At 42.2% G+C, this 14,032-nt stretch overlaps 1 protein-coding gene across 4 annotated transcripts in view; it reads left to right on the top strand.

The window, feature by feature from the left end:
* Positions 1–13,781, top strand: part of ZNF605 (zinc finger protein 605) — a 31,195-nt gene extending 17,414 nt beyond the window's left edge. For all 4 annotated transcript variants that reach the window (XM_032271360.1, XM_032271362.1, XM_032271358.1 and 1 more), the window contains 3 exons: positions 3,596–3,716; positions 3,952–4,044; positions 10,511–13,781. In XM_032271360.1, coding sequence (XP_032127251.1) covers positions 3,596–3,716; positions 3,952–4,044; positions 10,511–12,300 — 2,004 coding nt within the window. In that variant the 3' untranslated portion in view covers positions 12,301–13,781. The remainder of the gene's footprint in view (positions 1–3,595; positions 3,717–3,951; positions 4,045–10,510) is intronic.
* Positions 13,782–14,032: the final 251 nt, after the last annotated feature.

The raw sequence follows: 14,032 nt of genomic DNA, 5'->3' as shown, positions 1-14,032 counted from the left end.
AAAAAAAAAAAAAAAAAAAATATATTTATATATATATATATATATAAAACATTAGCTGGGCATGGTGGCGCGTGCCTGTAATCCCAGCGACTCAGGAGGCTGGGGCAGGAGAATTGCCTGAACCCGGGAGGCGGAGGTTGCAGTGAGCTGAGATCGCGCCATTGCACTCCAGCCTGGGTAACAAGAGCGAAACTCCGTCTCAAAAAAAAAAAAAATTATATTTCTCAGCCTGGGCAAGGTGGCTTACACCTGTAATCCCAGCACTTTGGGAAGCTGAGGTGGGCAGATCACTGGAGGTCAGGAGTTCAAGACCAGCCCAGCCAGCGTGGTGAAACCCCATCTCTACTAAAAGTACAAAAATTAGCTGGGTGTCATGGCACATGCCTGTAATCCCAGCTATGCGAAGGGCTGAGGCAGGAGAATTGCTTGAACTCGGGAGGTGGAGGTTGCAGTGAGCCGAGATCACAGCGTTGTTTTCTAGCCTGGGCAACAGGGCGAGACTCTGTCTCTAAAAAAATATATGATTTTTTTTTTTTGAGACAGAGTTTTGCTATTGTTGCCCAGGCTGGAGTGCAATGGCGCGATCTCGGCTTACTGCAGCCTCTGCCTCCCAGGTTCAAGCGATTCTCCTGCCTCAGACTCCTGAGTAGCTGGAATTACAGGTGCCGGCCACCAAGCCCGGCTAATTTTTGTACTTTTAATAAAGACGGGTTCCGCCATTTTGGCCGGGATGGTCTCAAACTCCTTACCCCAGGTGATCTACCCACCTCGGCCTCCCAAAGTGCTGGGATTACAGGCGTGAGCCACCACGCCTGGCTGATTTTTATTTATTTATTTATTTATTTTATTTATTTTTTTTTTTTTGAGACGGAGTTTCGCTCTTGTTACCCAGGCTGGAGTGCAATGGCGCGATCTCGGCTCACCGCAACCTCCGCCTCCCGGGTTCAGGCAATTCTCCTGCCCCAGCCTCCTGAGTCGCTGGGATTACAGGCACGCGCCATGATTTTTATTTTTTATGTGTACATCCTGGTTTCTCTTTTACTCTGTACTCATTTTTCTTGAATCTTTATTTGTGAGAATTATTTGGATCTCTTTCTCTAATTATAATATGCATTTGATTCTGCCAGATGCCCGAATGCACTTCTACCTTAAAACAATTCTCTGTTCTTATGGTTTTTGCAAAACACATCTATACTGGAGTTCAGCTCACACACCCACATCAGTCTAGCTTTGTATAATTCTCAGAGGACAGTTTTGACCTCTTTGTGTAACACCAACATTTGAGGCAAGAAATTAATCTTCTTTGATTTCTACTTTTCATTGACCCAAACACAGAGTACTCCTGTGGGTTCTAGCTTTGTGAGGGAAGACAACCTGTGAGTGCCCTATGCTTGGTCTTATTCTAAGCTTTCCTCCTTTCTTCTGTGTCCTTTGTAGCTGTTGGGACTGCAATGCTCAAAGTTACTTGAGTCCAAATAAAGGCTGGCCGCTGCGCACCTGTCTAGTTTCCACTTTCGCTTTTAGAGACCAGGGTCATTCCCACCACTCTTGCTCCCTCTTACATTCCTGGACTGCTCCTCCCTGAGATAATACACTTTGTTTCCGTGCCTTTGCTCCTGCTGCTGCCTTGAGAGTCCTTTTCCTCATCCCCCTCTATAACCAGGACTCTCTAAAGACCCTTCATGAGCCTTACTGTCTTTATAGCACCTGACCCAGTGTTGTCAAATCCAATGTTTTTATTCCTGTTTTGTCTCTATATTCTGTAAATGCTAGTTCCTTTTTTTTTTTTTTTGAGTCGGAGTTTCGCTCTTGTTGCCCAGGCTGGAGTGCAATGGCGCAATCTCGGCTCACCGCAACCTCCGCCTCCTGGGTTCAGGCAATTCTCCTGCCTCAGCCTCCTGAGTAGCTGGGATTACAGGCATGCGCCACCATGCCCAGCTAATTTTTTGTATTTTTAGTAGAGACGGGGTTTCACCATTTTGACCAGGATGGTCTCGATCTCTTGACCTCGTGATCCACCCGCCTCGGCCTCCCAAAGTGCTGGGATTACAGGCGTGAGCCACCGCGCCCGGCTTTTTTTTTTTTTTTTTTTTTAAGACAAACTCTCGCTCTGTCACCAGGCTGGGCTGGAGTGCAGTGGCACAATCTGCAACCCCCGCCTCCTGGATTCAAGCAACTCTCCTGTCTCAGCCTCTCGAGTAGCTGGTAATATAGGCATGTACCATCACACTCAGCTAATTTTTGTATTTCCTTGTTTGCTAGGCTGGTCTCCAACTCCTGACCTCAGGTGATCTGCCCACCTCAGCCTCCCAAAGTGCTGGGATTACAGGTGTGAGCCACCATGCCCAGACGATTCCTGGAACCTTAATTGCTCAATATGTGTGTATTGGAAGATATCTGAAATAGTTGGCCGGTTGTTCTTACTTGGGAGCAGAATCGCTCCCAGAGGGAAGAGAGTGATTTTGTTGTTGTTGTTGTTTATTTATTTATTTGAGACAGAGTCTGGCTCTGTTCCCCAGGCTGGAGTGCAGAGGCGCGATCTTAGCTTACTGCAACTTCCACCTTCCAGGTTCAAGTGATTGTCCTGCCTCGACCTCCCTAGTAGCTGGGATTACAGGCCCCCACCACCACACCCAGCTGTGTGTGTGTGTGTGTGTGTGTGTGTGTGTGTGTGTGTGTGTGTGTATTTTTAGTAGAGATGGGGTTTGGCCAGGCTGGTCTTAAATTTTTGACCTCAGGTGATCCCACATCAGCCTCCCAAAGTGCTGGGATTACAGGCGTGAGCCACCGCGCCCAGCCAGTGACTGAGAGATATTGCTGGCATTAGCAGGCAGAGGCCAGGCATGCTGAAGGGCTTAACTGCATGGGACAATGTTGCTTAGTTAAGAATTGTTCTCAAATACCAGTAGCACCTTCTTTGAAAACCACTATATTGTTTAAAGACAACCTATTCTGGTTTCTTGTTCAGTGCGTAGGTAAATGGATGAATGAATTCACAATGATAAATATTTTAAAAACATTTCTTCCTCAAAGCCTAATGCAAGGTTATTATAACTATATTGGTTATTCATTATTGTGTAACAAATTACGCCAAACCTCAGGGGCTGAAAACGACAAATATTTATCTCACAGTGTCTGGGCTTAGGGATGTGCCAGTTGCTTACCCAGTTGGTTCTGGTATAGGGTCTCACATGAGGCAGTGATGAAGGTGGTGGGAAGGGCTGCAGTCACCTCAACGTGCAGTGAGGAGCCCTCCAAGCCCACTTTGTTCCATGCACATGAGCTCCTCCGCATGGCTGCCTTACAACACAGCAGCCAGACTCCTCTAGAGACTGAGTGCCCAACAGAAGTTGCAATCCTTTATAACCTAATCTTGGAAGTGGCATCTAATCGTGTTGCCCTATTCTGTTCAAGAGAAGTGAGTCAGCGAGTCCAGCCCACAATCAAGAGGGGAGGATTACACAAAAGCATGAATACCAGAGCCAGAGGTCAGTGGGGCCGTCTTGGAGGCTGCCTACCACAAATACGGAAGGAAGTATTGTACAAGACCCAATGAGAACCACTTCAGGCTTAACAAGGGATTGTGCTTTTCCAGATATCTTTTGAGGATGTGGCTGTGGATTTCACGTTGGAGGAATGGCAGCTACTTAATCCTACTCAAAAGAACTTGTACAGAGATGTGATGTTGGAGAACTATAGCAATCTGGTTTTCTTGGGTAAGAACTTTCTTCTTATGTCACTTAGTGTGTGGCCAGTAACTGTTTAGCCTGTGAGGTGTTTGTTGCTTTGGACGTAAGTTTTACATGTCAGAGATTATTTGACTTTTAAACTAAATGCAAAGATTTTCATTCACTTGCTTTATTTCACAGCCTTTGTAATAAAACATTCTTCATATTTAAGTCTCTTAGCCCAAGCAGTTAGGTCCAAGTCCTCTGTATTTCCAATTGACAGGTTATCAAATTATCAAACCTGATGCAATTTCCAAATGGGAACAGCAAGATCCATGGATAATGGATCAAGAAATCCTAAGTCAGAACTTTTCAGGTAAGAAGTAATTAGGCGTATGAGATACAGTGAAATTTAATCTCAGGTTTTTGAAGACAGGTGGGCACTATTAAAATGTTGATTATGAAACTGTGTTTAAAGTTCCTGAATCTTTAGAGTTCACTCAAGATCAGTGACATGAGTTTTTAGTGGATGCGCTCCGTATCCTGAGCTCCACATCAGGATTTGGATGTGTCTTGTCTTTTTTTTTTTTTTTTTTGAGACGGAGTTTCGCTCTTGTTACCCAGGCTGGAGTGCAATGGCGCGATCTCGGCTTACTGCAACCTCTGCCTCCTGGGTTCAGGCAATTCTCCTGCCTCAGCCTCTTGAGTAGCTGGGATTACAGGCACGCGCCACCATGCCCAGCTAATGTTTTGTATTTTTAGTAGAGACGGGGTTTCACCGTGTTGACCAGGATGGTCTCGATCTCTTGACCTCATGATCCACCCGCCTCGGCCTCCCAAAGTGCTGGGATTATAGGCTTGAGCCACCACGCCTGGCAGGATGTATCTTTTCTACATGGAATTTATGATGAAATGTATCCCTCTTATTCACTGGCACGGATGGCTGGCCATTTAGAACCCTGCTTTCTTGGTCAAGACTCTCTATATGAATTTATGATTTTTTCTTGTTTTAGGTAACACTGATTACCTTTGAGTTTATTTAAACTTGAAACGTTTATTATTTTTCTCCTCTTCCTCTCATTTGATATATTGCTGTTTTAAACCCACAGAGAGTAGAAGATGAACCCACTGATATAGAATGAAAGTCTAGGCCAGGCAGAGTACCTCATGCCTGTAATCCTCATGCTTTTGGGGCTGAGGGGAGGGCAAGGCACTACAGTCACTTAAGGCCAGGAGTTTGAGACCAACCTGGGCAACAAAGCAAGACCCCATGTCTGCTACTACTACTAACTTAGCCAAATATGGTGGTGTGTGCCAGCTACTTGGGAGACTGAGGTGGGAAGATTGCTTGAACCCAGGAGGTGGAATCTGCAGTGAGCCATGAGTGTGCTAGGCAACAGAGTGAGACCTTGTCTCTAAAAAACAAAGACACACTAAAAAAAAAACCCCACTACCTTAAATATAGTAAGGAGATTTTGCTTCTTACCTTCCTCAGTACAGACTAAGAATTTTCAAGTCAATTCCCAATGCATCTTTCTGGTACATTTGATGTTTAACTTCTCTAAAGCTTCTCTCTTATCACATCAAATAGTCAAGTGGGTTTAAGTTCCCCATTACCTGCTGAGTGATATTTAATCTCCGTTTATGTTGAAGAACCTCATGGTATGGGAACGTTTTATCTATCCAGTTATTTTTCTGTGCCCAAACGTCATTAATAACTCCAGTTGAACTAGATTTTTACACACTAGTCTTCTGAAATTTTTCTCTGCACCTGTGCCTTTGATTATGGTATACTTTTCCTAAGGTAGACTTCACTGTGAGCCTTTTTTTTTTTTTTTCAACTCCAGTGAATGTTCCTTAACTCACAGATTTTTCTGAAATCTCTACCCACTTAGCACCCATAATATAGTAACTCAGGCCTGATAAGACATTATCTGAAATTGCTAAAACAACTAGGTCCTAAGGTTTTTTCCCCCATAAGAGAGATAGCAAGTAACATAGTCTGTGTTCTCTGTGGAATTTGTGGTATGCACTTATTTGATTTTTAAAAATTGGTTATTATGGAGCCAGATAAGGAGGGGCCTTATTTACCAGATGTCACTTCAGTAGAAAAGTTTCCATCTAAGCATCTACCTTGGGAAATATTTATTTTTATTTTTTGAGGCAAGGCCTTACTTTGTCACCCAGGCTGGAGTACAGTGGCACAGTCACAGCTCACTGCAGCCTTGACCTGTCTGGGCTTACAAGTTCCTTCCACTTCAGCCTCCCAAGCAGCTGAGACTACCACTACACCCAGCTAATTTTTAAAAATTGTTTTTTTGTTTTTTTTTTTTGTTTTTGGAGAGATAGGATCTCACTATGTTGCGCAGGTTGGTCTCAAACTCTGGGCTCAAATGATCCTCCTGCCTTGGCCTCCCAAAGTGCTGGGATTACAGGAGGGAGCCTTAATGCACAGCAGGGAAATATTTCACATTACAGATGTCTAGGCACCATTCACATTGCTTTCTAGCTCTGAGTATGTGTAGTTTGGAAAAGCTGTAAAGATAGATTTTATGTTCCCCTATTAATTTAGAACCACTTCTCACATGGAATGAGAAGAATTGAAAGGAAATAAGAGTCATGAAATAACTTTGTAGGAGCACAGGATTTTAATTTAGAAGATAATATAAAACCATAAAGTATTCAGCAATTCAGTATTTGAACATGCAGCATTTGTGTTAAAGTGCAAAATTAATTATCAACAGAATGATACAGAAAGGTACTTTAGAAGCTCAATGGTAAGTGAGTAATACTTATCCTACATATACTGAGAATTTGTTGTGCTGTGCAGTGGGGGTATATTAGTGAACAGTACAAATCTGTTTCCTGCCCTCATTCAGTTTGCATTCTACAGAGAAACAGAAGTAGGAGAGGATTACCTATTTGATAAGTGCTATGAAGGAAAGAAATAAAGGGTATTTGTTAGAGTGCCATCAAAATGACATTTTGGTGCATGTGACATGGTGGCTCATGCCTGTAATCCCAGTGCTTTGGAAGGCCAAGGCAGAAGTATTGCTTGAGGCCAGGAGTTAAGAGGCCAGCCTGGGCAACATAGCAAGACCCCATCTCTACCAAAAAAAAAAAAAATTAAAAATTAGCCAGGCATGGTGGCACACAGCTGCAGTCTCAGCAACGTGCATGACTAAGGCAGAAGGCTCACAAGCCTGGGAGTGTGCATCTGCAGTGAAGTATCACCTCACCTCTGCACTTCCTGGGCAACACAGCGATGTCCTGTCTCTAGTAGTAGTTTATTAGTAGTAATAAAATATTACAGTTAAGTCTACACACACGCTATTTATTATTGTTTATCATTTAATTAATTTAGATAGACATATTTTTATTTTTACTTTTTTTTTTTTTTTTTTTTGAGATAGTGACTCACTCTGTCGCCCAGGCTGGAGTGCAGTGGCACGATCTCAGCTCACTGCAACCTCCACCTCCTGGATTCAAGCAGTTCTCCTGCCTCAACCTCCCCAGTAGCTGGGACTACAGGTGCGCACCACCACACCCAGCTAATTTCTATACTTTTAGTAGAGACGGGGTTTCACCAGGTTGGCCAGGATGGTCTTGATCTCCTGACTTTGTGATCTGCCTGTGTCGGCCTCCCAAAGTGCTGGGATTACAGGCGTGAGCCATCGTGCCCAGCCTGGATAGACATATTTTTAATCTCATCTCGATGTGATTTTTCATTTAAAATTATTGCTTTTTTTTGTTCCCACATCTTATAAAATAATTTTCTGTAAACTTATCAAGTGGATCTCATACTTGTCTACATATGACTCTTGCTTTTGATCTCCAAACTTCTTTGCATAGTCGTTTTCATCTCAATGAATAGTATTGTCATCTTTGTTTATGCTCAAAACACTGAGTCTTGTTTTAATTTTCCATATCAGCAGTCTGTGCTTCCTCTGAAAAAAAAATTTTTTTTGAGCTGGAGTCTTGGTCTGCTGCCCAGGCTGCAGTGCAGTGGCACGATCTTGATCTTGGCTCACTGCAAGTTCTGCCTCCCAGGTTCAAGCAGTTCTATCTCAGCCTCCCAAGTAGCTGGGATTACAGGTGTGCACCACCACACTAAGCTAATTTTTGTATTTTGGTAGAGATGGGGTTTCACCATGTTGCCCAGGCTGGTCTTGAATTCCTGAGCTTACGCAACCCACCCACCTCGGCCTTCCAAAGTGCTGGGATTACAGGCATGAGCCACTGTACCCAGCCTCTATTTTCTTTTTGATATGGGGTCTCACTCAGTCACCGAGGCTGGAATGCAGTGATGCACTCTCAGCTCACACAACCACAACCTCTGCCTCCTGGGCTCAAGTGATCTCCCCAACCTCAGCCTCCCAAGTAGCTGGGATTACAGGCGTGCACCACCACACTAAGCTAATTTTTGTATTTTGGTAGAGATGGGGTTTCACCATGTTGCCCAGGCTGGTCTTGAACTCCTGGGGTCATGTGATCCACCCACCTCAGCCTCCCAGAGTGCTGGGATTACAGGGATTAGTCACTGCAACCAGCCTGCTTCATCTGAAATTCTGATGTCTGAGAATTGGATCAGGCATTTTCCTCCTTAGAAAAGAGTAGCGTTTTTTTTACTTTTTATTTTTTGAGCCTGTGTCTTACTCTGTCTCCTGGGCCGGAGTGCAGTGATGCGGTCACATCTCACTGCAGCCTTGACCTCTGAGGCTCCAGTGATCCACCGTCTCTGCCTCTTAAGTAGCTGGGACTTTAGGTGTGCACCACCACATGTGGCTAATTTTAGAAAAAAAAAAAAATTTGTAGAGACAGGTTCTCCTTATGTTGCCTGGCTGGTCTTGAACTCCTGGGCTCAGGCAGTCCTCCCACCTCAGGTTCCCAAACTGCTGGGATTATAGGTGTGAGCTGCCACCAGGCCCAGCCTTGTTTTATATTTGAGACCACGCTAGATCTTTTCATCTTGCCCAGTACTTCCTGAGAATATTACCCTACAATTGTTCATAAAGAATATCACCCAAAAGTAAAGTAAATAAACTTTTAAAATATTCAATAAATACTCTTGTAGAAATCACAAACAGTTGTACTCACTGGATAAAAAGAAACCTGTCCTACTATACAAAAAATTATTGTGATTAGGAGTAATTTCCAATGATAGCATTACATATAGATACAATATATACTTTATAGATTCAATTATAGATCCACTTAAATGGGGATGAATGTGAGGAAGTTAAATAAAAGTGTTGAGGCCTGGCGCGGTGGCTCAAGCCTGTAATCCCAGCACTTTGGGAGGCCGAGGCAAGTGGATCACGAGGTCAAGAGATCGAGACCATCCTGGTCAACATGGTGAAACCCCGTCGCTACTAAAAATACAAAAAATTAGCTGGGCATGGTGGCACGTGCCTGTAGTCCCAGTTACTCAGGAGGCTGAGGCAGGAGAATTGCCTGAACCCAGGAGGCGGAGGTTGCGGTGAGCTGAGATCGGGCCATTGCACTCCAGCCTGGGCAACAAGCGAAACTCCGTCTCAAAAATAAATAAATAAATAAATAAAATAAAATAAAATAAAAGTGTTGATGCTGAGCTCTGCAGAACTCTTGGATAATTCCAAAAGGAAGTTTTAGTGATAATGATGAAGTTATTAACATCACTGATGTAAGTAATGATCTTGAATAAGAATACTTTATAGATGGCCGGGCGCGGTGGCTCAAGCCTGTAATCCCAGCACTTTGGGAGGCCGAGGTGGGTGGATCACGAGGTCAAGAGATCAAGACCATCCTGGTCAACATGGTGAAACCCCGTCTCTACTAAAAATACAAAAAATTAGCTGGGCATGGTGGCGCGTGCCTGTAATCCCAGCTACTCAGGAGGCTGAGGCAGGAGAATTGCCTGAACCCAGGAGGCGGAGGTTGCGGTGAGCCGAGATCACGCCATTGCACTCCAGCCTGGGTAACAAGAGCGAAACTCTGTCTAGAATACTTTATAGATGCAACAATAGTACAAAAATTAATGTTTCTCATCTTTCAGGTATAAAGTTGATATTGTACATTCTGCATTATATCCCTTTTTCTATTATACCATTCAACAGTATATACTAATGTTGCTTTTTTATGTTCTTATTATTCACATTCTTAACCACATTGCACTGCTTTCTGATGGTGATGTACTTACCTTTCTTCTTCTCTGAGCTTCTGCTACTAAGTTCTGGACACATAGTAGATAATCATAGATTATTGTTGAAAAAGTAAACTAATCACCTCAGTGTTTGATTGGAAATTGCTCCATCATCTCATGATCACTGTTCCTTGAGTATATTTAATATTTCTTATTTAAAAGTTCATGTGTTTAAACATTTGTAATTTAAAAATTCATTTTCTTTTCTGTTAAAATTGTCAATGCCCAGTGACTACACATTTGAGGAATTTTTTTTTTTTTTTTTTTGAGACGGAGTTTCACTCTTGTTACCCAGGCTGGAGTGCAATGGCGCGATCTCGGCTCACCGCAACCTCCGCCTCCTGGGTTCAGGCAATTCTCCTGCCTCAGCCTCCTGAGTAGCTGGGATTACAGGCACACGCCACCATGCCCAGCTGAATTTTTGTATTTTTAGTAGAGACGGGGTTTCACCATGTTGACGAGGATGGTCTCGATCTCTTGACCTCATGATCCAACCGCCTCGGCCTCCCAAAGTGCTGGGATTACAGGCTTGAGCCACCACGCCCGGGCATTTGAGGAATTTTTTTAAAATTGGGATTATGGTGCCATTTCAGAAGCTTTATGCAATAAGCACAATAATTGAAGGAATTACACAGTATCGTTCATTTTTTTCTCTTTTTAGAAGTCTGGCTAGATAATCCCAAAACGTGGCTCCAAGATAATGAAGACAACCTTAAAAGTATGGAGAGAGGCCGTAAGTATGGTGTTTTTGGAAAAATATTTAAGTCAAGCATAAACTTTGTTCATTTAGGAATGAGATCCCATACATGTGGCACGGGAGAAAAAAATCTGAAACATCCTTTTGATTTGCTTATTTCCAAAAATAACTATGAAAGAAAGACAATTGATGAGCTCAGTAAGAAATTATTATTCTGTATCAAACCTGACAGAACCCATGGTGGAATAAAACACTGTGATTGCAATACATGTACAAGAACCAGCAGTAAAGAGTCATGGCTCATTGCAAATCATATAACACATACAGGAGTCTATTTATGCATGGAATGTGGCAGATTTTTTAACAAGAAGTCACAACTTATTATCCACCAGAGAACTCATACAGGAGAGAAACCCTATCAGTGCAGTGAATGTGGAAAAGCCTTCTCGCAGAAGTCACTGCTTACTATTCATCAAAGAACTCATTCGGGAGAAAAACCGTATGGATGCAGTGAATGTCAAAAAGCTTTTAGTAGGAAGTCACTGCTCATTTTACATCAGAGAATTCATACTGGGGAGAAACCCTATGGATGCAGTGACTGTGGAAAAGCCTTCAGTAGGAAGTCACAGCTTAAAAGGCATCAGATAACTCACACAATAGAGAAACCCTACAGTTGCAGTGACTGTGGGAAAGCTTTCTCCCAGAAATTAAAACTCATTACACATCAGAGAAGGCATACAGGAGAGAAACCCTATAAATGTAGTGACTGTGGAAAAGCCTTCTTTTGGAAGTCGCAGCTTATTACTCATCAGAGGACCCATACAGGGAAGAAACCTTATGCATGTAGTGAGTGTAAAAAAGCCTTCAGCAGGAACTCACTTCTCATTAGGCATCAGAGGATTCATACAGGAGAGAAACCCTATGAATGCAATGAATGTGGTGAAGCTTTTATCAGAAAACCACAGCTTATTAAACATCAGATAACTCACACAGGAGTGAAGAACTATCGATGTAGTGATTGTGAAGAAGCCTTCTTTAAGAAGTCAGAGTTAATAAGACATCAAAAAATTCACTTAGGAGAGAAACCATATGGATGTATTCAATGTGGGAAAACCTTCTTCGGGAAGTCCCAGCTCCTAACACATCACAGAACACACACTGGGGAGAAGCCTTATGAATGCAGTGAATGTGGGAAAGCCTTCACCCAGAAGTCAAGCCTGATATCACATCAGAGAACACACACAGGTGAGAAACCCTATGAATGCAGCGAATGCAGGAAAACCTTCAGTGAGAAGTCAAGTCTCATTCATCATCAGAGAACCCATACTGGAGAAAAACCCTTTGAATGTAGTGAATGCAGGAAAGCTTTTGCCTGGAAGCCACAACTTCTTAGACATCAGAGAATTCATACAGGGGAGAAACCCTATGAATGCAGTGAATGTGGGAAAGCATTTGTTCAGAAAGTGCAGCTCATTAAGCATCAAAGAAATCATACAGGAGAGAAAACCTATGGATGTGGTGATTGTGCAAAAGCTTTCTTTGAGAAGGCACAGCTCATTATACATCAGAGAATTCATACGGGAGAGAGACCATATGAATGTGGCGAATGTGGGAAGTCTTTCACTAGAAAGTCACACCTTATGAGGCATCAGAGAATTCATACAGGAGATACATACTATGGGTGCAATGAATGTGGGACCACCTTTAACAGGAAGTCACAGCTTATGATACATCAGAGAAATCATATAATATAAAAATCATGAGTTTGGTGAATGGAGAAAGATTGTTATCAGATGTCATACTTTCTAACCCTTTTGAGGATGCATATAGGAGAGAAACCCTATTGAGGCATTGACTGTTGAAAAGCTTTAATTGAGGAGTCAAGAGTCACTAAGCAGAATTTAGAAAGGAGAGAAGTTTTTAAAAAGTAAACAATGTAAAAAAAATTGTCTGTCAGAAGACACTACTCGTTACATATTGGATGCCTTGTTGAGGTGAAAACCTTATTAGTATTGTGATAGTACAGAAGCTTTTAGTCATAAGTCAGCTTATTAAATGTTTAGAAGACCTAACCAGGAAGAAAATCTTGTTGTTGTAACAAGCAAATGAAAGATTTCAAGAAAGGAGTACTCACTGTACACTTGAGAATGCCTACAGAAAGGGAATACTGAATTTTATTTTAGAGGTTCATACTGAAGAGTAGTCATAATAATTTAAAGAATTTGACAAGCTTGATGCTGTTGAAATAGTTCTGTAAGGAAGTGGTGTTCTTTATGTATAAATTATTATAAAAAGCAGTCAATTTTAAGTGTTAGTTGTATTGACTTAGGTGTGAGAACTTCTGCTTTCTGCTGTGATGGAATAACAAGGATCAGATTACCTCTCTTGCCTTAAACAACTAGAAGCTATATAATTAATATATAATGGTTTTTAAACATATGACAAGCACAGATTCGTGATCCCCAGGAAAGTGTAGACAGAGTGAGGTGAGCACCATGGTTTCTCAGCCATCTCCCTAGTGGCAGTTACTAGGTTGCAGTTCAGGGAAGGGAAACAGTAAGGTTGCTGAACTGAAGAGACAGGATTGGCAGTTGGGAAGGCCACAGTAGCTAGAATTTGCAAGGGAAAGTACTGGAGAGATGGGATCTTCCTAGAAACAGGGCTCCAGAAGTCTGCTGGGATTTCCCTGAGTCCTTTGGCTGAGTACTGACTTCCAGTGAGGCCAGGAACAGAAGCACTAGAAAGCAGTAGTCTGAACAATTCCTGGAACTCATGTTCTCAGCAGCCAGTGTGGAAACAAATTCTAACACATGGAGCATCAGGTAGCATTCTCAGAAGGGTTTTAGTAGTGAGACTAATTAGCTCTAGATTAAAAGCTACTCTGGACCCATCATGTCTGGCATCTAAGAAACATCTGGCATACAAAGAAGCAAGAAAATATGACTTATAACCCAGAGAAAAATCAACAGAAACCCAGAAAAGACAGAGGTGATGGGATTAGCAGACAAGGATATTACAATAGCTATTATAAATATAAAATAGAGGAAAACATAAGGCTGATGAAACCTGAGGTAAAAAGAGATACTTTTGATGTCCCAAATGGAACTTACAGAGATGAAGACAGCTTCTGATTCTGTTAAAATCTCATGTGGAGAGATTAAATACAGAAGAAGGAAAAAAGAAATCAGTGAACTTGAAGAGTAAGAATAAAAACTATCAAAATGATGTACAAAGAGAAAAAAAAAAGACTTAGAATAGGAAAACAGTTACAGTGGTGTAAAGTATGTGTAACTGGAGTCCCAGAAGGAGAGGAGACAATGAAGAGGCATGAAGAAGTATTTGAATAAACAGTGGCTAAAAATTGTCCCAATCTGATGAAAACAATACCCCCACATATTCAAGAAGCTCAAATGACCTGAAGCAGAATAAACATAATTTATATCATAGCAGTGCACCTCAAAAACACTGATAAACAGAATAATTTTA

Source organism: Sapajus apella, unplaced genomic scaffold, assembly GCF_009761245.1.
Source record: "Sapajus apella isolate SASKATOON/1434 unplaced genomic scaffold, GSC_monkey_1.0 scaffold230, whole genome shotgun sequence".
NCBI lineage: Eukaryota > Metazoa > Chordata > Mammalia > Primates > Cebidae > Sapajus > Sapajus apella.
This window is presented reverse-complemented; position numbering and strand designations above follow the sequence as displayed.